The sequence below is a fragment of the Marmota flaviventris genome, chromosome 10 (genome assembly GCF_047511675.1).
Source record: "Marmota flaviventris isolate mMarFla1 chromosome 10, mMarFla1.hap1, whole genome shotgun sequence".
In the NCBI taxonomy this organism is placed as follows: domain Eukaryota; kingdom Metazoa; phylum Chordata; class Mammalia; order Rodentia; family Sciuridae; genus Marmota; species Marmota flaviventris.
Window position 1 is genome coordinate 105,281,372 of NC_092507.1, and position 27,629 is coordinate 105,309,000.

The 27,629-nt window shown below is 47.5% G+C and overlaps 1 protein-coding gene across 1 annotated transcript in view; it reads right to left on the reverse strand.

Annotated features, from left to right (window-relative positions):
* Nucleotides 1–10,417, reverse strand: part of Syt6 (synaptotagmin 6) — a 61,056-nt gene extending 50,639 nt beyond the window's left edge. The window contains exon 1 of the mRNA XM_027940288.2: nt 10,255–10,417. Within this exon, the coding sequence (XP_027796089.1) occupies nt 10,255–10,417 (163 nt within the window). The remainder of the gene's footprint in view (nt 1–10,254) is intronic.
* Between the last annotated feature and the right edge of the window lie 17,212 nt (nt 10,418–27,629).

Below are 27,629 nucleotides of genomic sequence, written 5' to 3' on the forward strand. Positions count from 1 at the left end.
CTCTTCTTGCTCCGAGTAAAGTCAGAAGGCTTTGAACCAATGGCTTGCTTGTGGGCCAAATGGTCAGCGAGTAAAAATGGTCACTGTGGACAAGTCAGCAGAAGAGTTTTGTTTGGCTTGCATTATGACTGAAAAGTCACCAAATTACATACATCATCGCCCCAGATTTCTGGCTTTTCTGGAAGAAGCTGATGACTTGGTAGCTGGACTTAGGTTCCGCAAAGTGGGAACTGGCGACTCCTTTGAGCTCCCTGCCAGCTCAACCTGGCACTCCCTGTTCCCCGCGGCAGGCTGGTGGGTTGCAGTCGCTGGATTAGTCTGCTTCAGTGCCTTAATAATCTTAGGACTGATGGTGAGGAATGACTCCACAGGTACTGAGGCCAGGCTGTACCTTTACAGATGGGAGCAGTGTCCCTGAGCAGAGATTTGCCTGCAGTTACAGGTTGGTCAGATGCAGAACTCAGACCAGGGTCCAGATGTCCACTGCCCGGCCTGGCACTCTCTGTACTGTCCTGGTCTGTTTGTCCCTGGTGAAACCACAAGCTCCTGGAGGCTATTGTGATCTTGTTCTTTTCACATTGACTTGACTCATGAACTAGCATAGGAACTGGCTCATGAGAGTGAGCGAGTGAATGAATGGCATATAAAAGGGTGTAATTATCTCTCTCTCTCTTTTTAAAGCGTGTGATTATCTCTCATTTAAATTAAGTTTAACCAACATTTACGGAGCATTTGGCATGTGCCAGGTTCTGAGCTAGGCTTGGGGTACAAAGATGCCCAGTCCTTCCTGGAGGGAGGCTGGGTACTTTCCCTGAATACAGGTTCAAGGAAAGCTGTCTCACATCCAAAGGGATCTGAGAAGGAGGTGAGAACTTCAGCCACACTCTCTGGGGAGCCAGCACTGCCTTTCAACTCCCTGTTGCAGGTAACTTTCCTAGATCCTCTACCAGGTACCTCCATGAAGAGGGAATAATAGCAGAGAATCTTCAAGTTCCTAGCCACATACCACTACCTCTGTCTCCTGCCAAGACCCTGCACAGAGACATCAGGACCTTCCCCTGGCCAAGAGATGGGGCTCATCCTTCCTCTGGAGACTGCCAGGGACCAGAAAAATTGATTGATTCTAAGTTAACGACTAGGTTAAAGGTCTCTAGTGTGGTGAGCACATGCCTTGGGGCCACAGGAAAAGAGATCATTTTAATGTATATTTATTATCTCATATAAGAAAGCAAAAATTTATATGCAGATTGATAGTAATAACAGCATTTTATTATTGGGTTTAGTCAATTTATTCAACATGACTATGTCCAAGGTTCAAAATGCTTTTGATATTCTTGTTCACTCAATCCTTTCCAATGAAATAGGTACAATATGATCCTGATTTTGTAGACATAGAAACAGACACAGAGAGTTATATAGATTGCTCAGGTCATGCAGCCCGTAAGGGGTAGAACTGGGCCATAACCCAGCCAGTTTGGCTCTTCAATTTCACTGCTATAGAACACGTATATAACCTGGGGACAAGTAAGCATATATTGGAGGTACTAACTCAATATTTTTTTTGTTATGCATTCATGATCTAAATGGCTTGGGGACTATTTTTCTAAGCCTTTATCCTCCCGGGATCATCAGGAAAACGACTACAGATATATGTGTCCTTATTCTATGTGTCGGGCCATCTCCAGACCCTTCAAATCCATTCTGTTAACAGCTGTTCTGATGCATCCTCTGCAATATGAGTCACCTTAAAACAAAAGGTATTTCTAGGGCCTTGCTTTCCTTTGATCATACATTTTGCTTGCTCTGGTAATAATTAGAATTTTAATGAGAAGGGGGGAATCCAGAGAGCATAGAGTGCATTTAAATGTTCAGGCTGACAAAAAAAAAAAAAAAAAAACTGAATTCATAAATGAAAAGAGAGGTGGGGGGAGGGGAGGGGCCAGGGGAATCAGTTTTTCCTCAGTGTGGTTGCTATTTTGATTGCTTCGCCACGTGACCCCCAGCTGTTGTTCCCTTGGAGCCGTGATTCCCTAATCACAGAGGCAGAGGATATGGATTATTGGGAATCAGCACCCAGCACTCAATACTGGTTCTATAAGGCCAGGAGGCCCATCCTATGCCTGGAGGATCTTCTTCCAGGAGAGCCTGGGCTTTTGACATCTCACAGGCAGGCAAGGCAAGGAAAATTGGCTTCCAAACAGAGAGGATTCATCCATACAGGGTATGCAAGGTGGTGAAAACGACAAAAAGAGTGGAATCAGGCCAGGGGGAGGAGATGATTATAGAGGATTTAACCCCTTTAAAAAATTACCACATGTGGCCTTGAACTCAACCAGCCTTCATCCCCTGGTGTGTTAGTCAGCTTTGCGTCACTATAACACACACCTGAGATAATCAACTTATAAAGAGAAAAGGTTTATTTTAGCTCACAGTTTTAGAGGTTTTAATCTGTGTCAGTTGATCCTATTGTGACACATGATGGTGGGAACATGTGGCAGAACAAAACTGCTTTCCTCATGGCCAGGAAGTGAAACAGAGAAAGGGAGAGGGAGGTGCTGGGGTCTTGCTTTCTTCTTCAAGGGCACACACACACAATAATCTGAAGACCTCCACCTTTTCATGCTTCTTCCACCTCCCAATAGTGCCACTCTGGGAAACAACCTTCCAACAAATGCCTTTGGGGGACATCCCAGATACAAACCATAGCATCTGGGGAAAGGTACACTGAGGTTGGGAAGGGATGCAAGCTCCTTCGGTGGCCTAAGGACTATGCTTAGGCCCAGATGACCTAAGTTGAGTACCTTCCTACCTTGGACTTTTGGGGCCAACACATCAGTACGTGTCGCCTCTCTAGGAAATTACAGGTGACAAATAGCCTTCAAAACCCCTTTCCCACTAACAGCTTGTTTGAACATCAGCCCTGGGAGGCAGATGGAATTCTGAGGGCACCTCTGGTCCCTCTCCGTGATCTTCCTGTGTATACCTGGAGTAGCTCCTGGCCAAGAGGTAAGTCTCCAATGACAGAGAAAGTGCTCAACACAGAACAGCAAAAAAGAAAGTACTTCCTAAGTGTCTGTTTTCTTCCTCTGACTCTTCTTCTTACTCTCTCCTTCTGCTTAAAGAGAAAGAAGCCTTGCTCATGAAGCTCGGAAGACAGGGCTCATTGAAAGTCCATCTCCATTTTAAACTGTTTGACAAACTGTGTAACCTTTCTCAGCCTCAGTTTTCTCATCCATTAAATGGAACTACTATATCGTTTACCTCATAGGGTCCTTGTGAAATTTAAATGGGGTCAAAAGTGTATCAAAAGTGCTGAGGTCAGCGCTTAAGAAGGTAGCAAGTAGTGGAATAAACGTTAGGCTACTTTTATTAGAATTGCCTAGTTTTGAACATCCCTTAGTTTTGAGATTTGTTTAGTGGGCAGAACACCTGCAAACCATGAACACTGATATAGATAGCTTTAACCTTATCATTACAAACCAAGAATAATCTTGCCAGCAGAAACAATATAACTATTTCCTACATTTCCAGGACCCTCTGTGCTTTGAGACATAGCACAGACCATGTCAAAGATCACACATTTCCAAGTTTCTGTTAATATCTGTTTGCTTGTTACTTTCCCCCTTGTTTTATTGTTACCATTACCACCCAGCTGGTGAACAGGAGTTCCAAAGAGTTCCAAAGAATAAAATTGTGAAAGAAAAATGTACAATCAAGAACATCCTATGTTCTTGCCAAGTTTTCCTGGAAAAAAATTATACCAGGAATTGAACCCAGGGGCACTTAACCACTGAGCCACGTCCCTAGTTCCTTTTATGCTTTATTTAGAGACAGGGTCTCACTGAGTTGCCTGGGGCCTCAATAAGTTGTTATGATTGGCTTTGAACTCACGATCCTCCTGCCTCAGCCTCCTGAGCTGCTGGGATTATAGGCATGCACCACCACACCTGGCAGTTTTTCTGGAAATTAAGGAAAAGAAGTCCATTTCTGTTCCAGTAGCCCTTGGGCTTCTGGTTTGGGGAAACAGAGTTGCCTACGGAAGAGAAAAAAGCTATGGGATCAGGCTTTGGAGACACACCCCAATGACATGGCATTGTACAGGAGCACGTGGCTTTGAACGCTGGCTGGGGGACTGGACTTCACAGGTGCTCGGAAGCAGGGTAGACATCTCAGATGGGCACTCGTGCCAGAAAGACCACAGAGCACACTTTATTCACATTGCTTTCTAATTGTGTGACCCTGAACTAATCCTTTAACCTCTCTAAACTTTGTTTTCCTATTTTACTGAGTGAGGAATCTAATGACTCCTATCTCACAGGATCACTGTGAGTATCACATAAGCTAAGACTTTGAGCACAGATGCTGGTATATGGTGAATACCCCCCAAAATGCAAGTTGCTGTTATTCTTTGTGATTTGTGGGGTTTTGGTTTTTTTTTTTTTTTTTTTTTTTTTTTTTTTTTGTGTGTGTGTGTGTGTGTGTAGGACAGTAGTTTACTGTGTACAGAACAGACCCAAAGGGAGGCCTTTGAGGAACAGAAAGGAGATCCCAGATGAGATGGCAAAGCATCCGAGGGACCCCAGGACCCTCTTCTTTCCTGAAGTCAAGATCTCCCTGAAGGCCATCATGTTAAGACCTGCCTATCACCATCAGTGAGACTGGGTGTCAGGGTGATGGCCCATGGCCTCCCTCCTCTTCCAGAAAATGCTATGCTATTAATTAGCAGCCCAGATCTTGCTTCTCACCCCTCTGACAATCCTTTCTCCAGAGACAGAGCCCTAGGCCCCCTCCCCGCCTCTCCCACCATCGTTTTCAGATTCCTCAGCCAGTTCTTATCGCTTGCTATTGTTCCAATTTTTCTAATGGGCTCCCATGTCAGGAAAATCCTTTTTGTAACAGTAACAGGCATTCTTGGTAACAGATCATAATTGAAAAGATAAACTGGGGGGAGGAATCGAGAAGAAAGGACCATTTTCCTGCTTTCCCCAGTGCCTGGAGCTGCTGGTGGACCCTCAGGAATGTAAGTGCTCAGACCCTGCAGAGCAGAAGCTGCCTTAGCCTAGCTGTCCTTCAGACACAGATGGAGCCATGGGCAAAGCACAGCCCAGGGACCAGAAAGCAAGTAAGACAGAGGCCCAAGAGTCTAAAGGAACAGTTTAGGCTGGGAAGTGAAGAGACTCTGGATAGATCCATTAATATTAATGATTTTATAGGCTATTTATGTCTACACAGTAAACACTGTGCCCTTTACATTATCTCATTTAATCTTTACAGCTTCCCAGAGAAACTGGTGTTCACCTTTTAAAGATAAATAAACTAAGGATAGAGATGTTAGCTAAGTAACTTGTTCAGGGTACACTGCATTAAGAAGGAGAGGTGGGATTTGAATCTAGGATTTTCTGATGCCAAGATCCAGGCTCTTGAATCAGGCATCTCAGGGCACTGGAGGTGCAACTGAAGAACTATAGGATCAAAGTTTGGACAGAGAAACTAAAAGGAGAAGCATTTCTAAGTTGTGATCAATAGAAGATGGTAAGGGGGCGGGCGGCATCCTCTAGTCTTAGGCCTGAACCTTGAACTTGGGCAGACCCCTGCAGACTTGGATTATGACTGCCCCCCCCCACCGCACCTCCAGCTTTCTTCTTCCCTGGAAAGTAAATATCCTGCAGTAAATATCCAGCCACCAGACAACTAACCAGTGGCCCCTGAAAAGTACCATACAGACATATGCCTGAGAGTGAGTGTGTGTGTGTGTGTGTATGTGTGTGTCTGTTGGGAGAACAGAGGCTATTCTGTGCTGAGACTCAGACATGGTACATTAATGATAAGCTCTGTTGTGGCTTGTAAATTCATTAGGAGAACTGGATTTAATTAAAATGCAGGGTTAGGGGAATGGGGAGTAGAGGGCCACTGTGTCCTTCCCTTCTTTAGAGATCCAAGACTGACTACCTATGGGGATAATTAGCAGAGTCCAAACAGAGAAGGAATTAATAATGTTCCTGGTAAACCTGTGAAGAGGGAAGACAATGCCAAGCTAATTACAGCCACACCAAGCTTTATGACCAGGTGCCCACTTCCACCATCATTAAGGAACTCAGAAATATATTGGAGACTAATGTGTCATAGCTAACGGAGCATTGACATTGACTTAGCAATTATTAGTATTAGTATTTTGGCAGATGGTAACTGTACCTTTCTGCCTGACCCATCAGGACATGTAGCCTCTCTGAATCCAAGATCTAGGCTGGAGCAATGGAGGGGAGGGGCAGAGAGAAAGCCAGAGAGATTCTTTTCTGTCTGTCCTCTTCTCTGTTTGTATCTGCAACTAGTGACAGGAAAGCTCTGTGTGGGTCCTTGGGGATCAGGAAAAAGAGTTTAGCACCCCAAAAGAAAAGGGAGAGATAAAGTGTCATCCTATCTAGAGTACCCAGATCAGGATGCCCTGCTCACTTGTGTTGTCACAGGTTCCTCTGACTGCAGATCCTGGTGGCTCAGTCCTTACAGGACCTTCTCCTCAGCAGGACTGGCAGAGATGCTACCTAGCTCAATCCAGACTTTCTCTTACCATGCTCTCCCCAACTTCAGACAACTCTACACAGGCCCTAAAGAAAGCTGGCCTGATCCTAATGCCTCAATGCCAGTCCTAATTATTTGCAGCCGTATGTTTCACCCCTGACTGTGGATGGTAAAAGACAGAGTAAAGTTGGAACAATTAGAAAAACATGCAGCTTTTGTACAGAGCTTGAAGGGATGATGCACACTGAAACTATCTTCCCCACTTGTAGTTGCCACGTTCAGAGGGAGAAGAGAACCATCTAGGACTATAAGTGCTAGATACTAGACCTCACTTGAAGAAAACTAAAGCTTAAAAATACATGAGTTAGAACATCATCCCATGGGTGCTTCAGGATTGGGCATTGTTCCCTTCTTCAAAAATGGCAAAATTTGCAGGATTCTTTCCTTTCAGCAAGAAGAGTGAAGGAGTAGCTGATTATTCAATTGTAGAAACAGGACTCTGTTTTAATGAAATGTTGTACACTTAATTTGCCATCACACACAGGGAAAACATTCTCTGTGTTGCAAAAAACCAACTTCAAAGCCAGGTGGCTAAATCACAGACCATCTCCAGAGTCATTAGCAAAGTGAATAAACATCACATGCAGCTCAAGGCCAAGGGTAAGCTGGCTGTCAGCCTGGGAGAGGAGAGGCAGCTTGGGTCTCCCATTGAGTCCCTGCATTTTCTAGAACATCTCTGCTTACTACCTTGAGCCCAGAACTCACACTCCCCACACCTAACCCTCTGCAACTTGGCCTAAGGGAAGAGATCATTCATTTCTGCAAGGCACATGATACAGGAAAGGTGAAGAACTGCTTGTCACCCTAACCCTAACCCTAACTTGGGTGGGTGTATTAAGGAGGAAAGCAGGCCCTTTGCCTTGATAGTTTTAAAAAAGAAGGGTATTTGCTTTTAGCTCAAACAGTTGGGGCATGGGTGTTTCCAAGTCAGTGTCTAATTAACTGAGATTTTCCATGCAATTCCTAGCATTGATTCTGGCACATTGGGAGGGTCTCAGTAAATGATAGTGGAGTCTGTATCTCAGAGTGTTACTAGAAATCCAATGAGTTAGAGACTCAGAACAGGAGGAAGGCAGGGGAAAGCGTTAAATGATAAAAGGAGCTGGGCATGCTCTACCCGCTTGCATTTTTCATAAAACTGCAAATGACAAGATCCATCATTTCTCTGACTGGAGATTCTGGATTCAGGCAGTGGCAGTGAGATGTAGGGAGTAGGCTGGGAGGTGAGACACCTGGGGCTCTGGTCCTGAACTCTACACCATCTCCCCAGACACTGTGCTCACCTAAATTCTTAAGGTCCCAAAGCAACTCTCAACCACTTTCTTTCTTGTGCTATGACCCAGGGTCTCCTCTCTACTTCTCCTATCCCTTTCAGTCACCAAGCTTGGCTCTTGGGCTTCCTGGGGCTTGTGACTCAGCAACCAAAGTTCAAGTTCCCCAGGGCTGACAACTCAAACTTGCCTTTTGAATCAGCCTGCAGGGAAGGCATACTGATTCATCCGGACTGACTGACTCTTACTCCTCAGGCTTCTCTCACCCTCAACCTGGCTGTCCAGGCACCTATCATTCCAGACTAAAGGGCATTTCTCTGGACAGAACACCAATGCCTCCCTACTGCCTGGATGTGCTACACACAAACACCCCAACAACCCCCATCCCCACCACCAGGATTTCTGCCCTGAACAGACAGGGGGAATCCCAGGTAGAATTCGACAGGTGTGTTCTCACCCTCTAGGCTATGAGGGGTCAGAACCAGCAGTAATGCCCCACTGGAGATGGATCATTGGAGGAAAAGACAGAAGAGAGCTAGGTAATAAGGGGAGACAGGAAGTGACTCTGGCTTGAGGAAAATTCTCTGTCTGGTGGGTATGGGGACTTGGGTGGTGTAGAAGCAGATGACACCAGAGAACCAGAGTCTAATAATATTTGGGGAGCCTGATCTGTTCTGAGAATTTCCAAGGAGAACCAACTGCCCAGCCTTAATCATAGTACCATCCTCTAGAAGTTCTTCATGTCTAATCTCCATCCCTTCTGCTGCAGTAATCAACCCATTGATTAACTATTGAGAGAGAGAGAGAGAGAGAGAGAGAGAGAGAGAGAGAGAGAGAACATGCTAGATCAGGGACCCCTACAACTCATACAGGTCAGAGGTGAGCTCCAAATCACCAAAAGGCTGGATATAGACCAGTCACACACACACACACACACAAGCCTCCCCTTGGCTCTATTTCTAACCTGGAATACACCTCTATTTCCCACCCTTAACCTCAAATCAAACCAGAGCTCTGGAGTCTGCACCCCTGGGGAGCTTACCCCACCTGTACATGATCATGGAACCTCCACTTCCGACCCTGGTCTCTTGTCCCTGGAGAAGAGGGTGGGAGACTAAATTCCCACTTCTAGCGACCCCCTAAACCTCCTCTCCATGCCAGCGGTGTGGAGCCACCGGGAGACTCCCGCATATCCCTTGGCCCAGTGCCACTGGGGTGGGGGTCGAGGGACAAGGAGAGGTGGAGTCTGCGGAGTCCCAAGGAACCCCAGCGCCTTGGTCCCTGCAGGATCTCCCCACCCCCACTCCGCATTCTTCCCAGCCGGTCCTCCGGAGGGGACGCGACCCTGTACATCCTCCCACCGGCACTCTCCACGCAACGGGACAAAGAAACCCCACTGCAGCCGGCAAGCGTGACCGCAGGGCACTGGTGCAGCAGGTAAATACCCAGGAGCAGCCTTTGGTCACACCACCGATCCTTCTACGGCTCCCGCCGCCAGGGCGCGACAAGCCATTCCCGCTGTCGCGACTCCTGCGAGACGTCGCAGCTGCACTCCGGGCCCCGGCCCCGCGGGGCTCGGGCTCGGGACTCACCGGCTCCGGCGAGCTCGACTCGACTCGGGCTCCCGCCTGCACTCGGCTGCCGCCTGGGGCTGCGTCGGGCGCAGAGTCCGCGAGGCTTGGGCAGCAGGCGCCCTCTTGGCAAAGTCGGCGAGAGGCACCGGCTCAGTCGCGCACCCGCCGGGAGTCCGAGTGAGTCAGAGGGAGACCGAGGGAGCGAGTTATAGGGGCGAGGGGGGTGTGGGGGGAGGACGCCGCGACAGCCTCCCCCACTCCGCCTCCCCGACCCCCGCCCCCCATCGGAGACGCAGAAAGCCACTAGCAGCGGGAGAGACACCCGGACACAAAGACCTCGTGCCAGCCGCAGACCCAAGTTTCTCTCTCCCTAACCCAGGGGGCTCGGCGTTTACTGAGAGAACAACGGACGGTCAGATCAACTGATGAACTCTAGCACCTGGACACTTCCAAAGGGGACAAGCTTTTGCTGTAGCCAGTACGTCCCTCGGCTCCTGTTGGATCCACTAACCCCTCCCCTGGCAGAAGCCTGTAGGGCGAGCCCAGAAACGCGAGGGAAACTGAGGCCCCGAGTCTTCTCCCGGGAGCTTTCCGCCGGGTTCCCACAATAGTCACTCGAGAGGGCCCGGGGGTTCTGTCTCTCCCGATTCCCTTCAGATCTCTCCTTGCCCCGCAGGAGATGGGCCAGGGGACGGTGTGAGGCTGGTTGCGAATCCACAAGCCCAGGCTGGAGTTCTCTCTCTATCTTCCCGGCTATTGGGGCGAGTGTTTGGGGCTTGGGGACGGCCAAGATGAGAATCCAAGAAGGCAGGGGGTCCTGGGTCTCCCGTTACCTGCGTCGGCAGCGCTCGGACTCCTCTCTGGGGGCTGCAGTTCGAAGCTCCGACAAGTCTCCACGTCCAGCCCAAGAGGAGGCGGCCGGGCCCGGCACAGTGAGGCCAGGACCGCGAGCGCCGCCTGGCACCGAGGCCCTCCGGCCCCCCACACCCCGCTCATGCCCTGGACACCCAGGCCTGCAGAGCAGCCTCTCGAACCCTCACAGCTGCGGGACTGGGGCGGGGCAAGGCGGCCCCAAGAAGACCCTCCCCGCAGCGGCCCCCTGCGGCTCCGTTCTGCTTTTAATCACTTCCCCGCAGGGTCCCCGCCCCTCACGTGGCATCCCGCGGCAGCTGGCAAGTCTGGCGCCTCCTGGCCGCCCCCTCGACACTCAGGGACTGGCCTGAGTCCGGGCTGGTTCCAGCCCCGTTATCCCGCACCTTGAGGGGGTTGGTGGCAAGACCAGGAAAAGAGCCCGAATCCCTCTCCGCATTCAGTATCGGTTGTGACCTTGGTCCTCCCTGAGCCTCAATTTTTTTCTCCCGTAAAAGAGGTATAATGATTATGAGTGTTTCATGGGCCCCATGGGATATAAAGATAGTGCTTGTGGAAACGCTGGGTAAATAGCCACATGCCACACAAGTGGCAGCTAATAGATAACCCCATAATAGATGACCTGACTGTGAGTGGGAGGACCTTGACCAGGAGAAGTTAGTCAGACTTGCCTCAGGTCCCATCTTCGGAGATAGAAGACCCCAAGATTGCGGAGCGATGCAAACTGCAAGAAGACTTTCTGAGCCCCGCAATCCTGCGGTCCACAGTACCCGCACGTTGCTATGGCGACGGGAGACAGCGGCCGTCTCTCTCCATGGCAACGGGAGGGGAAAGTTTCTGGCGAATAGGAATGGGGGGCATTTCAAGAGGGTGCCCTATTCCCGCCAGACTCACCTCCCTGATCAGGTGCAACCCCCACCAGAAACAATGTATCTTTTTCAATTAAGTATAACAAGGACCTGAAGGACTGAAAATTAAACCGTAGGGTTGAGGCTAGACTTAAAAAGCAGAACTCTCAGGAACTGTGGAGTGAGGCCCAGGAACAGGTTGTCTGGGGGGCTTTGAGATGCCTCACTCAGCGCTAGAAATGTGTGGACCGTGGCGGTCAGCGGATTGGGGCCCTGCAGAGCCCAGTCACTGGAGTCTCTGTCCTCTACCTGTCCGCGGTGCAGCCCCTCTCTACGTAGGACTCACCCGAAGCTCCTTCCCCAGCTGGGATGGAAACTTTAGCTGGAGCCTCCGGAAGCCGCGGGGCTGGTGTGTGCTCGGGTGGGCGGTGGTGGAGGAGGGTCTTTCCTCCTAATTAACACTCTAATTGGAAGTGGCTCGGGCAGTGACTCACGTTCTGGAGGGAGGAGATTCCGAGCCCCAGCTCCTGGCGGTCTCTACCGTGCACCATCTGCGCTAGAAGAGCCACCCGGTCCTTGTACTTGCGAGCCCGGGGCAGCTAGTGCCCCGGGTACCGAGGACCAGGCGGCAGCCTGAGAGGTCCCTGGCCTAGTTCTGCGGTCTTTCGGCCCGGGACGTTCCTGGCTCTGTCCACGGTGCTGAAGAAACATTGCGTGGGCACGGGCTAGGGGAGGGGGAAGGGCGCTTGGCGGGGGTGGGGGTGGGGGGACTGTCGTAGCTTCCACCCTGACCCCTGGCGTTTGTGATTTGAAAGATTAGGAACTGAGGCAGGAGGTACTGAGCAAACACGATCCAGGCGATACTATGCAGTCCAGGCTACCTTCCTGCGGGTGGTGCTGGGTTGCTGTTCCAAGAACAGGTAAGGTTCTAGCGTCTCCATTCACCTTCCGGTGCTTCTGAAATCCCACCTGAGGAGCCCGGAGGCCCCATAACCTTCTCCCCCACCCAATGCAGACCTCAGCACCAGGAAGAGACAGGAGCTCGCAGGTCCCTGGCTACACGCTCATTAGCAGTTTCCAAAGCGGCGGGTTTGTGTTTATGTAAAACACAAATGGAGATAAACTGCTCTCTGCCCGTGTTTATGGCAACTCTGTCACTCCGCGGCGATATCTCCCTCCCCCTCTCGAGTTCCTGGGGAAATTCGCAGAACAAAGCGCCTTGTTTTGCCTTTGCAGAGAATGAAAAAAAACACAGGACCGGTCCAAGGGCCCAGGCCTGTGATGCAGGGAAATCAATATTTTGCTTACATCCGAGTAGGGGAATTTGCATCTAAACTGAAGGCAAAGGAGCCTGTTTGGAGCAGAGCAGGTGGCAGGAGCTGAGAATTAACAGATAATTTCTCATTGTTCCCGGATTCAGCCTCCACACTCGGCAGGCGGTTCTGCAGCCTCTCTGGGGCTCTCCGCAGCAGCTCCGGACCTGGCATTTCTCAACCTAACAAAGAGAAGGAGATTCTGACCTGACAGGGATACAGCAAGAGGCTGGAGCTCCCTGGCTCCTATTGAATTTGGAGTGCAGAAGTGAGAGTATTTGAGAGCTGCAGAGAGAATAAAACAGAGGCAGAAACCAGAGAAAGAGACAGAGGGGCAGAGAATGAAAGAGATACATAGAGAGATAGCAGAAGACAGAGAGAACAGAAACAGAGACCATTGCACTTATAAAGGGACATATATTCAGAAAGTGATATTAAAAACATTTTTCTTACATTATAAAGCCTCACCCTAGTTGTCTTCTTCAACCTGCCCCTCCACAGCAGTTGCTGATACGGTGATGGTCACATAACCAGACACAAAGCAGAAAAAATCCTTATGTAAAGATGGGAACTTTTTCTCTGCAGAACCCTTTTCCCCACAAGCCCAAACCCAAAACACATCTATGCTTCTTCCCAGTGAAGAGTCAAAATTCAGACTCCCCACATCTCACCCAAATACAGAAAGGGAAGAAAAGTAGGAATAAGTGGAGTTGTCCCTTTAACCTTATCTCTAGAGAAAGACCATTCTGTGTTTGGATTTGGAGTAAGGGGCAGGAGAGAAGGCAATATGGGATAGGGCCAAAAAAGGGTATTAGATAGCCAATGTCCAGGGATGTAGGACCCATGCACCAAACCAGCCATGGGGACTTTGCATGTTCTGTAAGATAAGGTCAGTGTCCTTATCTGAAGTTGAATTAGGACCTCTTTGAAGCTGCTTCCAGCAATAACACTCTAGAAGGGATGGTTTTACCCATGTCCAAATCACTTTTGTCTTCCCCTCCCCCACTGCTCATACAGCTATGGCTGGAACATCCTGAGTCTGGGGCCTTCAGGCCAGATTGCTCAGAAAAAGATAAGGGGACTGAAGTGGTGTGGGATAAGAAGGTTGAAGGCAGAAATCAGGGGGCTCCCACCCCTATGCCCTCCTCTCCTCAACAAAAGTTCATATTTCTGCCCACCCACCCCTAAGTCTCTGCCCTTGGGCAGGCACCCACCCTGTTCTGACTAGCACTGTCTTGTTGAGTTATGCTGCAACTAAAATAAATTAAAACCAAATAATAATTTTTTTTAAAAAATTGAAACTTGGTAGGAAATTGCTAATGTTGTAGGCGTGAAGAGTGAGCTCCTTTGACATGAGCCGATGTGTCATATTGTCTTTCCATCTCAATGCAATTTCTAAATAGGGAGCCCTCTTCCTATTCCCTCCTCCCTGTCAAGTCCCCAGCAGAGATGTAAAGGGAGCAGTCTGACGCTCTTAGTTGAATTGTCTGACGTACAGGGAGAGAAACAGGGAATCGACACAAGTGACACAGCTTTACCAAGTGAGTGGGAGCCAACAGGGACACTAACCCAACCTTGAAAACCCCCTGATCTCCTCTCTCTACCTCCCTCATCCCCTACTTACTGAGACATGTCTTTTTCTCAGCTATAGAGGGACATCCAGCAGATATACAGAGGCAACCTGTACTCTTCCAGGCAAGTAAGTCTGAAAATTGCCAAGAAGGATTTTATCTCATTTGAACCCTGAGAAGTAGAATCAGTGGATGCTAATAATCCATTTGGTAGATGAGAAAATTAAATGACTAGTCCCAGCCATACAAACTAGGAGATAGCAGAGAACTGGAACCCAGGCCTTCTGATCCCAGATCAGTTCCCCTTCCTTCTTCTCCTCTGCCGGGGAGGATGGTAGGTATGTGGAAAAAAAAAATCATCTTTTCTTTAAAAAGTTTATGATATTTAAAAATTGACTTTGTAAGAAATAAAATATTTGGAAATAAACTATACAACAGTGAAAGAAAGATTTATTCCTATGCCTCTTTGCATTTAGCCATTCCAATTGCCTCTTGGACTCAATTGCTAGTCCAGAGAGAAGTTGGTGTCATTGACAAAATCCAGGGTGGGGGCCAGACAGCTTCACAGGTCAGGACTGGTTTGGCTGCTTTGCTTTTGGATGGGTGTCTGCTACAAGGGAGTCGCTGTTACACCTGAGTTGTGTCCTGTGGTCAGAGACCAGCTTCCAGGAAAGAGCCAAGCTGTAGTTCTTAGACAACCAAGACCTTAGTGACTATAATTCTCCCCAAGGAGCCTGGAGAGAGCGTGCAACCTCAGGACTCTGGCTGTTCCACTAATGAAAGGGAACCAGATAAAATGCCAAAACGAATTAAAGTGACAACTCCAAAAAGGCTCTGCCCAAATCAGGAGGTCTTAATCCTGGATTAAGAGAAGTCAGGTGGGAAGAGTCCACTGAGCATGCTTTGGGTCAAGGGCTTGAAGCCCCCCTGTGGAATCAAGGTGGCTGGAGCACCTGGAGAGAACAAATCTGCTCACCATATTCTAGCTTTCATGTATTTGGTAAAACAAAAATCCTTTTCTTCCCTGGCCCCCAAGCCCTATCTGTATTTCTGCTGTTTGCTAACGGCACAGGAACTGGTTTGAGTGAGTCAGCCCCCCGAACCATTTGTAAAGTATTACACAGTTTATATAACACTCTCATGTATGTTATCTCATTTCATACAACAGCCCTGAGAGGTGGATATTATTACTCTCACCTCCCTGGTGAGGCCCTAGACAGGCTGAAAATAACTGGTTTGGGATTCTTTGCTGGAAAGTGGCAGAACTAGAACTCCAGCCTCTCTTTTCACATCATTCATTTACTTCTTTATTCATTTAGCATTTATTGAGGTCCTATTAAGAGCCAGTTCATGCCAGGAACATGGGACATGGTTGCTGTACTGTGTCCTGTACCCAGTGGCCTTCAGCCACACAGCATGCAGAGCCCTGAGCATGGGGGCTCTGTCCTGAGGGAGTGCACTTAATCATGGAGAGAGGCCACGTGTGAAATTGATTTAAAATGAGTTCTTTCACTTCTTTGCTGCATAGTTGCCCATGCCCACATCAGCTGTGAAACTCTTCTGTGACACACTTCTCTCTGGATTTTCCTTATTCTGAGTTCTCTCCTCTGCTCTAACTCTGTCCTTCCAGGGTTCAGTTCTTATCCCTGAGATGAGGCGCTGAGTAGTCTCACCTACACCTGAGGGGCTTCAAATTTTAAATAAAATTAAAATTAATAGTAGTAGTACTAAACACATACCGAGCTTTTTTAACCCTGATCCAGGCTCTATGCTGCTTGGTTAATATGCATTCTATCATTTAATCCCCACAATGACCCTGAATTATCCTAAGTGTACCAAGTGACAGCCAGAACTGGAAACCAGACCGTCTCACCCCAGGGCCCACACCTAAGGATCTCCCATTCTCTGTCCCGTCCCTTTCTCCTTGATCCTACATGTGCGGTTCAGAAACTTCTGACCTCATAAATTCATCATGTCAAAGGTAGAGATTTCTACATTTGCAAACCCGCTCTTCCTCCTTAAATTAGGACATAACCAAACTAGTTTCTTAAAGTAAAAACCTCAGAGGCCTCCTTGACGCTTCTTTCTCCATTGTCTACCTGCATTCAATCTCCAAATTTGTTATTTTTTTTTTTTTACTCCATATAGTGGTTTGAACCCCTCCCCCACCCCATTCCCATTCTTGCATCCACTGTCACTGCTCTAACCCAGGTGCTCAGTATTCCTCTTCAGGATCACGACGGTGACTTATAGAATAATATAATTATGCCACCCTCGCTCTCACAAACCTTCAGAGACTGCTCCTGGGTCCTCTGGGATAAAGTTGACACTCTCCAGACCCGGCCTCCATCCACCTATGCAGACTCCTCCCCAGACGCTCTACAGTGGTGTCCCCTGTAAGCAGTCAGTGCTGTGGCCACAGAGCAATGATGCCTGTTTCTCCTCCTCACTGCCCACCCACCTTCCCTGCTTCTGCTCAGTTTGTTGTCTTCCATCTCTGCCCTCTCCAGGTCCTGGAACTCTGCAACGACTTGTCTCTCTGTCCTGTGCATCTGTCTTCTTCCTCATTACCCGGCTGGCTCCTGGAGGGTGTGGTGGGGGTGTGGAGGTGAAGAGGGTAGGCTTTGGAGCCAGAGTGCCTGCTTTCAAATTTATACCCACAATCCAAATGAACGAATGACACAGCAGCTGCGCAACCTCGGGTGAGTTACTAAACCTCTATGGACCTTCATTTTCTTGTTTATAAAATGGAGGTGATAGCAGTTGCCACTCTCTTATCAGTTTACTGAGACGCTTCAATGAGTTGATGTACATGAAGCACTAAGAACAGCCTGACTTCCAGAGTTGACTGGGATGTCCCCTTCCTTGTCAGCCCACTGCACTCAAAGCTTTCTTTTGTCATGGAATCTAAGCGAGGCAAACCATTGATCGCCACCTGTGAGCTCCTTGAGCTGGGGTCTTTCTCATATTCTTAAGCTCAGTGTCTCACCAATGGATCCAGGTTTAGCAAATGTCTATTGGTTTTGGGAGAAGGGAATGGGTGGAGGTAACACCATGCAGAGGGAGGAGTGAGAGCGGGAGGAATCCCGGAGTAGAAACATGGGCCCAATCAGGGGAGGCTTCCAGAAAGAGGAGAGTTTTGAGCATTGGGAGTTTGTCTTGTTTTGTCAGGCAGGGTTTAAACTGGAAGGAGTCAGGGGAACATATTCATTCTAGACTGCAGGAACAACCCGAGACATCAGTTTTGAGCAAAAAAAAATAAGCACTTTATGTGAAGGAGAAAGATAGACTTTTATGGCCTGGGGCAACGAGCTGAGAGAGGACCTTGGTGCTAAGTATTCCCACATCCACCACTCGGAGGTTCAATCTCTCAGCTGGGTTTTTCTCTAGAGCCCAGACCCTGCAGTCAGTCCAAAGGCTGGGCAAAGGGACACCGGACCCCAGCCCTCCAGCAGATGTCCTTGAACCTACAGGAAGCTGGGAGGCACCAGCTCAAAACTCTTCTGCAGCCAGGCATGGTAATCCCAGCTGCTCAGGAGGCTGAGGGAGGAGGACTGCAAGTTCAAAGCCAGCCTCAGCAATTTAGTGAGGACCTGTCTCTTAATTAAAAATAAAAAGGGCTGGGGACATAGCTCAGTGGTAAAACACTCCTGGGTTCAATCCCCAGGACCAAAAACCAACCAAACTACAACAACAAAAACTCCTCTGCAAACTCACGAGAGTTTGGGGCCTGAAAAGTTTCTTTCTGAGAAGAAACTCCTCATTTTTTTTCTCAGGTGTCAAGCCATCGCTGTGAAGCAAGCGTGTGTGTGTGTGTGTGTGTGTGTGTGTCTGCTGGGACAGCTGACTGTTTGCCAGGATAAATTTCTGATAATAACACACAGTCATTACTGCGCAATTAGCACTGCTAATGAGGAATGCAAAGTTCCCTTCCCACTCCTTCCCTCCCTCTCTTTTTACCTCTTTCTGTCCTCTTCTCTCCCTTCACACACATTCTCCTCCATCCCCTCCATCCCAGAGCTGGCAGTAGGGGAAGGAGGGGGTTCAGGGTGGGGCTGTCAGAAACCGGATTCTGACTCTCAATTCTCCTAAATTAACAAAGTGTGTGTAAAGCTGGGAGAGTGACAGAGAACAAAGGGATGTGGAGGAAGGAGAAGAAGAGTTTAGCCTTGGACATGAACATCAGTGACGTTTCAAAGGGAGGAAGCCAGGAGCCTATGGAGGCGGCCTACCCTTCAAGTAATGTGGCAGTGACCTGCCATCCTAGAGACCCTGGCTATTGTCCTGGTAATAGGGGGATTGAAGAGCTAGCCCGTGCTGAGACCAGGTACCAGGGCTGTGGGCAGGTGATGCTGTTTGTTTAGGCTGCTGGTAGGAAAAGCAGCAAACTCAATAGTAACATATTTTGTTTCATTCTGAGTAATTATTCCCCCTACACATGCTCTCTCTCTCTCACACACACAGAGGCATTAGCACATTCAGACACATGCCACCAGAGGGGTTCTCAGCCATGCTCCTGAAAGCACATGATAATTTCCTTGCTACCTCTCCCCTCTGGTGACTATTGAGCTGTCAGGGAACCTCAGCAGCCTCTGTAGGATGGAGAGGGTCACATTTAAAATCTGCTCAGAAAATCATGGAGGGGGCCCAGGGCCCAAGGAGGCTTCTGCTCCCAAGTGGGCTTCTTCACACCGGGTCGTGGAGTAGCCCCCTGACTGATGAGCAGAATCCATGGTGGCTGATGGGGTCCCACCCAGGAATGGAAGAGGAGAAGGAAGAGAGGAGAACAAGGAAGGAAGAGGAAAAATGGTTAAGCTTCCAGCTCCAGCAGGTGGCCTCAGGGACAGGAGTTACCCAGGTGGGGCCTGGAAGTCCAAGACACTTTGGGAATAGCAGCAGGCCTGGGGGTGGCCCCAGGCCACAGCTCCAGTGATGGGGTAGCTCCAGCCCCAGCAGGAGGCTGATTGGCCGGCCTGGCTTCTCTCCTGTCCAATTCTTTATGATTCTGTGCTGTGAAAATTGCCAAAAACCAATTGTTTTCCTCACAGCCGTGCTCACCTGGGGGCGGGGCGGGGATGGCAGGAGACTTTCATTATTCATTGGACTAAACTGTTAGAGCCAAACAGCACAACAAAGGATAGCAGCCTGCTTTCTCTGGAAGTCCGTCTAATTGTCATCGAGTTGGTGAGTGAGATGCTGAGTCCTGGGAGGCTCACAGTGGCTTCATGTGGCTTCATTCAGCCTGGGAGGTGCCGGGGTGGGGGAGGCAGAGAGATGATGAGCAGAACTTGGGCAGTGCTTTCCTGGGAGTTCCTGGGCCATGAAAGTCCCTCCCGTGAGCCCCCCCTCAATTCTGATGCCCTTTTGTTCCCCCACAGGCCAGGCCAGAGCCACAAACACTGAGCCTTTTCTGTTTTGATATCTTTATTGGGAGGAGGGCTTCAGCTTCCTTATCTGGGTTGGATCCCCTAGAGCCCTTTATTTCTGCAGTTTTAAATATCCTGAGGTTTTAGGTAATTGCTAATTTAACTATCTCCAGGATCAGACAGGGACAAGACCCTAGGCAAGGGGAGGGCAAAATTGTGTCTGTTCCCCCCACCCCTTTGGCATTTCCAGCCTTTGCTATATAGTGTCTGTTACCTAGTACGTGCTCAATAAAATTTAATTAGGTGGAATAACTGGGATGAGTGTTTCGAAGTTTGTGGGGTGGGGAGTGGAGTTATTTTTAGTTTAATCAATTCCTCCCTGCCAGGGAGAGAAGGGAAAACCACCAAGTGTCTAAAAGCAAAGGGAAGTTATGCTGAGCACAGAGTGGGAAAGGAACATGTCCTCCTCTACCTGGGATTCCTCAAATCTGGCCACATGGTGAGAACTCCTGCCTTGAAGATCCCCCAGGTAGATGTTCATGTCCTTCCTGTAGATGGCAACCACCAGGACTGGGAGACACTGCCCCATCACGTCCCTCTGACTTCTGCAGACTGGCACTAGGGTCCTACAGAGCACTGCGGGGCAGCTCCTGACAGATCCTCTCCAGGCCCTGGAACCTTCTTCCTTGAAGCAGTGGTGCAGTTTTCTTTCCCTCCCTTCCTCTAGGATCTGCTGTTGGTTCTGCGGCCATCTCCACATTCTGCTTCTGGGGTGCTCAGCCACCACCTGTGCCCTCACCTAAGTGAAGACAAACTCCTCTTCCTGGCTTTTCCTCGACATGCCACAGTAGGGCCAGCAATGAAAAGAACCTCAGAGCTACGGAGGAAGAAGGAGTTACAGATCCCATCAATAAGTTCGGGGTATCTGAGACTTATCACACTTCCACCAGAAAGAGCAAGTGCCAGGCCACGGGTACCTTGCCTGGGTCCAACCCAGTAAGGTGGAGCCTGTAGGGGTGGGGACTCTCAGTGGTCACCATTAGCAGTGGAAATAAGGATTCTGACATTTATCCCAAGCTCTGTAGCAGCAGCCAAGTGGTCACTGTGCTGTACAAGAGAGAAGAAAGCTAACAGTCACCCAAAGTGCTCTGTGTATGTGTGTGTGTGTGTGTGTGTGTGTGTGTGTGTGTGTAGGTATTGAGCCCAGGGCCTCACACATGGCAAGCTCTTTACCATTGAGCTACATTCCCAGCCCTTTTTATTTTTACTTTGAGATAGCACCTCACTAAGTCACCCAGGCTAGCCTTGATCTTGTGATCTTCCTGCCTCCGTCTCCCAAGTCACTGGGATTACAGGCATACACCACTGATCCCAGCTCTCGTAAAATCTTACAAAAAGACCACAGTGAACTGTCACCCAGAGAGTTAGACGACCCTGTGTTCAGTGCAAGACAATTCCAGGTGACAAGACACAGATTGTTTAAGAGGATGGGCCTTGGAGTTGGTCAGGGATAGAGAATTTATTTAATACGCATAACCTTCCCAAACATCTGTTTCCTCATCTATAAAATGGGGGACAGTGTGACCGCCTTTTGGAATTATCAAGAGAATTAAATATGATCATTTCTGGAAAAATTAAATTCAATTGTTTCTAGAAAAAGAGTAAGTGGCCAATAAATTGTAGCTATGTGATTATTATTTGGATTTGATGACGGCTTTAATGACTCATGTGAAAATCAGGACTGTGACTTTGATGATAGGTCACGGGTTGAGCACCTTAACTCAGGCAAGCAGTAATGCCCACCTAGCCGAAACTGCCCTCAGCTCCACAGAGTGATCTGCCCCAAAGCGGGAAACAGGTGTCTGCTAGACTGAGAGCCTTCAGGTGGCCCCTTTCCTTCCACTGAGGTGGACACTAATGGGGGAAGTGGTGAATGATGATTAAATTGAGCCCTTCAGACATAAATTATGAATCAATGACCTTTCCTAGCTTAATTACTCCCACGGCTGGTCTGGGCTCTGGTGCTAGGCCCTGGGAGGCAAATTCTGCTCACAGTCAGCAGAGCCCAGGGCCTGGAGCTTCTGCTTTCATCAACCTCAGTTCATGTGGCTGTTTCTGCAGCAGGAGGATTCTCTCAGTGTGATGAAGGTCATGGCCTCGTCTGGCGCAGGCCCCCTTTGGGCGCTCCTAATCCCTTGACCTTTGCAGAATTACCTTGTCCTCATTTAAAGCTTACTGACATTCTTGCTGGCTTGTTTTTTTAAAAAGCTCAATCTGAGAGTTATTAATAAAACTGTCATTCTAATAGATCTGTGGGTCCTTATTGATCTGACACATAGAAAGAACGCAGGACACCTGCTGAAGGGGGTGACTCTCTGGGGCCTGAAGGGGTACTGTCAATTTATAGCCCAAAGAGGGTAGAGACCAAGAGGTTGACTTTTGTTTGGTAAAAAATTTTCAAACATATATAAAATAGAATAATAAAATTCTACATATCTATCACCTAACTTCAAAAATTATCGACATATCCCCCGATATTGTTTTATCTCTTGCCCCCAACCCTTTATTTTCCTAAAGTGTTTTAAGGCAAATTCCAGATATATTATTTCATCTGTCAATTCTTTTGCATGTACTTCTGACAAATACATATGACTTTGCCTATATTATCCCTAGCAAAACTAACAAAATAATAATTCTCTACATACTCAAATTATCCACTTGTCTAATACGTCTTTTTGTAGTTGGTGTATTTTGATCCATCATGGTTGGGTGTTAGTAGTAGCTTCTAATTTCCTACATCCAAAGTTGGTGACCTAATGGAATGACCTAGTCAGCAGCTGAGCCGGGTCAGTCATTAGTGGAGATGTTGGGGTAGGGACAGGAGGAAAACCCCAGTTTCCCAAGATAGGACTAGGGCAAAAGAAAACTCTGTTTTAAGCTTGGCCTTCTTGGGGATGTATGTTGGAGTCTGGGGTGCAGAGTTTTCTCTTTGTTTTATTATAATTGCCCTCCTCTGGGAAAGGCCTCTCATGGTCACTATAAAACCAGGCAGGAGTCTTTACGTTGCCCTGTCTCAGAAGTTGTGGCTTTTTGTTTCTTCCTGGATTTTCTAGACACTTATGTTTAGGTGCCTGTCCTGAGCTGAAATTTGGGGAAGACAGATAAGGAACAGGCTGGACACAACAGAAACTTGCTGTCTGGTGCCATGATAACCCAGACAATCTCTTAAGCCCTTTGTTAAATGTGAGCAAAATCATGCAGCCAGAGGAGGGAGCCACTGAGTCTGCAGGAGTCAGGGAGGGCTTCCGAAAAGGTGACATTTTGAATCAGTTCTGGAGGTGTGGAGGTCTCTGAGGCGCCAATGAATCAGGGCTCCAAATTCCAGAGCAGAAATAGACAGAAATCAGAGATCAAATATATGTTTTATTGCAGGTGAAACTGAAAAGGAGAAAACAGCTTTGATGATTCAAGGCCCAAAGGATTCCCTGCTCTTCATCATGAGAAATTTTAAATGAAATGTGATGGGGTGCACAGAGAATGTGGACAAGAGAGAGAAACATTAAACAAACGCTGCACAAGTTGTCAAATGGTATTGTTAATGGATTAGAGCTTCATTCGTGTGGACTCTGGTGATAGTGAGGAGTTTATCTTATAGAGTTTGGGCCAGTTGTGAGCAGCTGTAGTTCAGTTCACTTCTGGATGGCTGTCTGTCTTGGGTTTCTATTGTATGCCCACAGTTTTTTCACACAGGTGCTCACTTGTGGCAAAAGCCTCTTTCATTAACGAATGTATTTAACTAAGGACGAAATCACCAACTAAGCTTAGGAGATACAGTACTGAGAAAAATCAGACTCCCAGCCTTCCCGAAACTTATCAGCTCATGGTGGAGGTGGGTGATGAGCAAGTGTCAGGTAGTAATAAATGCCAAGATGAAAATTTAAGCAAGAGAAAGAAGATGGAGAGCAAGAGATGATGTCTCAGTGGGTAGAGTGTTCAGAAATTATTTTTATGAAAGAGATGACATGTGACCAAAGTGAAGTGAGGAAAATATTTGAGTGTCTGGAAGTAAATTCTAGATAAAGAGAAGTGCAGTGGCCATGAGGTGAGAATGTGCTGGAAATGTTTGAGGAGCTTTGGGCAGGACAATGTGGCTTGAGTCGAGGGAGAGAAGGGGAAGGGTTAGGAGGCAAAGTCATGGAGACTGTGTAGGTTGTGCAGTCAAATGTAAATAACTATGTGTGGCTATTTAAATTTAAATCAGAGTGGAATAAAATTTCAAGTTCAGATTCTCAGTTGTTGTAGCCACGTTTCAAGTGTTCAATAGCCACGTGTGGCTACCATTTTGGATAGCACCAGAAACAGGACATTGCCATCATTGCAGGAAGCTATTAGATGGAGCTGATATAGAGCTTTGTAGACTCCAGTAAGGACCAAGGATTTTATTCCAAGAATGATGGGGAGTTCTGGAAGGGTTTTGGAAAAAAGCATTTTGACCTGATTTGCATCTTTAAGAGCTCATTCTGGCTGTGTGGAGAATATGGTGCAGGGAAACAAGTATGGAATTAGTGGTGTTGGTTAGGGGAATGATGCAATAATCCCTGAGAAAGATAGATGGCAGCTTGAACCTGGATGGAAGCAGTGGAGGTGGTAGGGATTTTGGATATGCAGAGGTTCCTTTACTTACAATGGGCTTTTATTCCAATAGGGTTTCATAAATTGAAAATATTGCAAGTCAATGATACATTTGATACACTTAACTTACTAAACCTCAGAGCTCACCAATACAGGAAAAGTTTATTTGGGGTTCATGGTTTCAGTCTGTAGACAGCCGATTCCATTGCTTGGGGCCTGAGGTGAGGCAGAACAGCCTCGTACAAGTTCATGGCAGAGGAAAGCAGCTAATGACATGGGAATCAGGGAGCAGAGAAAGAGCTCCACTCACTAAAATATTAACCCCAAAGGCACACCCCCAGGGACCGATTTCCCCCAGCCCCACCTGACCTGCCTATAGTTACCACCCAATTAATCCATATCAGTGGATTAATGCACTCATTAGGTCATACCTCTCATAATCTAATCATTTCACCTCTTATTTTATTGTTTTATTATTTTATTGTTTCGCTTGTAAGCTTTTGAAGAACACCTCATATCTCAACCATAAGAGAGACTATCTGCATTTTAAAGGTAGAACTAAAAGACTGCCAATGGATTAGAGATGTGGGATGTATGTGTGAGAGAAAAGTCATCAATGACCCACAGATTTTGATCTGAGAAACTGCTTGAACTGTGGTACCATTTACTGGGCCAGAGATTCCTGGGGAAGAGAAGTTTTGGTGGTGGTGAGGCCGATATGGAAATCAGGCATCCAGCTTGCAGGTTAAGTTTGAGGTGTCTATTAGCTGTTTAGAGATAGAAGGAAGCAGTTGACTATTCAAGATTGGAATACAGGAGAGAGGTCAGCGTTGGAGATAAATATCTGGGTGATGCTTTTTAAAGCTATGAGAATGAGTGAACTCATCCAAGTTATCATGGCCTGAATTTGTGTTCCCCCCAAATTCGTATGTTGAAATCCTAACCCCCAAGGTGATGATCTAAGAAGAGGACCTTTGAGAGTGATTTAATTATGAGGAATCTACTCTCATAAATGGAATTAGAGCCCTTATAGAAGAGACCCCAGAGAACTAGCCAGCCCCTTTCACCATGTGAAAACATAGCTAGAACGCATTATCTATGAGGAACAGTTGGTTCTCACCACATACCAAACCTGTTGGCCCCATAATCATGGACTTCACAGCCTCTAGGACTTTGGGAAACAAATATTTGTTGTTTATAAGCCACCAGTTAATAGTGTTTCCTTTCAGCTGCCTGAAAAGGCTGACATGAGAGAATGAGAGAGAGAGGAGATAAGGTCCAAATGCTGAGCCCTGAAACCTGCACTGTTTAGATGCTAGAAAGAAGAAGAGAACCCAGAAGTGATTGGGAAGGCACAGCCAGGGAGGTGGGAGATCAGGAGAGCGGGGTACCTTGGAAGCCAAGTGAAATCATTGTTTTAAAAGGATAAATTATACCCAAAGCAGCTCAGGCATCCAATAACAGGAGAACTGAAAGCTACACGCTGGATTTGACAGCTGGGGGACCTTGAAAGTAGCTCTACCTTGGGTTAGGAGGAAAACATGATTGGAGAGCAAGAGAGAGAGAATAGTAGGTGAGATGGTGCAGATATGCTTTAAAAGAGGCACAGAGAAATGAGGAGAGGATTGTGGGGTCAAGGGATGACTTTATTTTTAAGATGAGAGAGATTACAGCGCGTTTGTGTGCTGATAAGGAAGGTGAAAGTGATGATGCAGAAGAAAGAGAAGTTAGTTCGGGAGCCATGGCCTTGAGGAAGGAAGGGAAGGAATTGGGAGGAGGTGGAGGATTTGGCCTTTGATGGAGGCACTGGGCACTGCCTTCCTTGTAATAGGAGGGAGATGCCCTGTGCGGATCCAGGGAGCAAGCGGGTTGAAGGACATAGTGGTCATTTCTATATTCTCAGTGAAAAGGCGTGTAAGGTCATCAGCTGAGAGTGAGAAGGGGATCACAGGTAGGGGCGGGAGTGGTTGAGGAGGAAGTATGTCGTAGTCCTCCTGGAGAGTTAGAGAGTGAATTAACTAGGTGTGTGTGGGAACACTGCCCGGCAGCATTGAGGGCTCACTTGAGGTTTGTGGTCATGAATTTAAAATGAGACAAATCAATATGGGTGTGTGTTTTTCCCAGCCATGATTGCAGGTGAGGAATAGGCAGAGAGTTGGATTTAATCAGGGTTGGAATTTTGCCAGGCAAATACCAAGCATGAGAAGGGGCAAGATAGTTGATTATAATGAGGCAAAGCAGTGATTATATCAGCGGCTGTGGGAGTCTAAACTGGGTAAGGAGGGAGGGAAGACATGTATAGGAGAAGGGGGTGAGTAATAATGTGATGGTTTGGAGGTCCTTCATATGTACGTAATGACATCACAGGCAAAGAAATGGGAGCCAGAGGGACAGAGGCTAAGAGGAGGAGGAGGAGCGTAGGATTAGGGCAGGGAGCAGGCCAAGGAATGGAAAGGCCAGCGGTGTTTACTTACATGGCTACAGAGTGACAAGTGTCGTGACAAATAGAAACAGTGTCTCAGGTGATGAAGCAATCATGAGTGGGGTGTTCTGGAGGACAGTAGATGATTGCAAAAAGGGAGGAAACTAGATGGTATAATCTGATTGCCTGTTCTTCAAAGCACTGAAGAATTCAAAGAGGGGAAAAATAGGGTAAGCGGCAAAGAGGAGTGAGGGTGCTGACCCCTAGGCCCAGGTCCAGCGGCAGATATTGATTCCTTGATGCTGAGAATGAGCTACAAACCAGACAGACAAGGACCGTGATTTTATGGAGACTATACTTCATTCAAGAAAGTAAATAAATAAATAAACACGGTACTATCAGATAATGAGAAATGTTAGGAGGAAAATGGAAAGCGATGTTATTGATGGTGTCCAGCCCTGGGAGTGGGGGTTGGGCTGTTTTAGTTCAGTTGGTCCAGAGAGATGGTTTTCAGGGTGGGATGTTGCAGGGGGAGAAAAAAATAAAGTGCAATGGCAAGTCCCAAAGCATAGTCTGCTTAAAGAAACAACCGGAAAGATCGGGATTTATCTAGATTTAGGGGCCTGTTCTGAAAGATTAGGACTCCAAGTCTGAAAAAGGAACAGTGCTGAGCAAAGCCTTCAAGAAACAAAGATCCGAACCTTAATTGTTTATTTGACAGCGCCTAAGGATGGATTAGCACAGAAAACAACATTCTAGATGAATCCCTCTTTGCAGCTCAGAAAAGTTACAGTATTCCCAATACCTGCTTTTCATTAAGTGCTAAATTTTTTTTTCTATTGCCCTTAACTAAATCCCTTTTCCTTTGTCTAAAATCGAAGAACATTTTAATTCTGTTTGCATTGTTGGCTGAACATTAAAATTGCTTCGTTGGATTTCTCTCTCACTTGTTCTCATTTTTTATTTTATTGTTATTCAGTGCAAAACAAAAAGCTGTGATCAGGAAAAGACAATAGAGGGATGGCTGGAGGAAGCTTGTCAAAATAACCTCCTGCTTTGTGGTTTTGCTTTTGCACTTGCCCAAGATTCTCATATGCATAAAAAGGCCAGGAATTTATCATAAATGGCAGAAAATTGCATTCCATTAATTTCAGAGCCTTTGACTCTGACAGCTCAATCTTCAAGA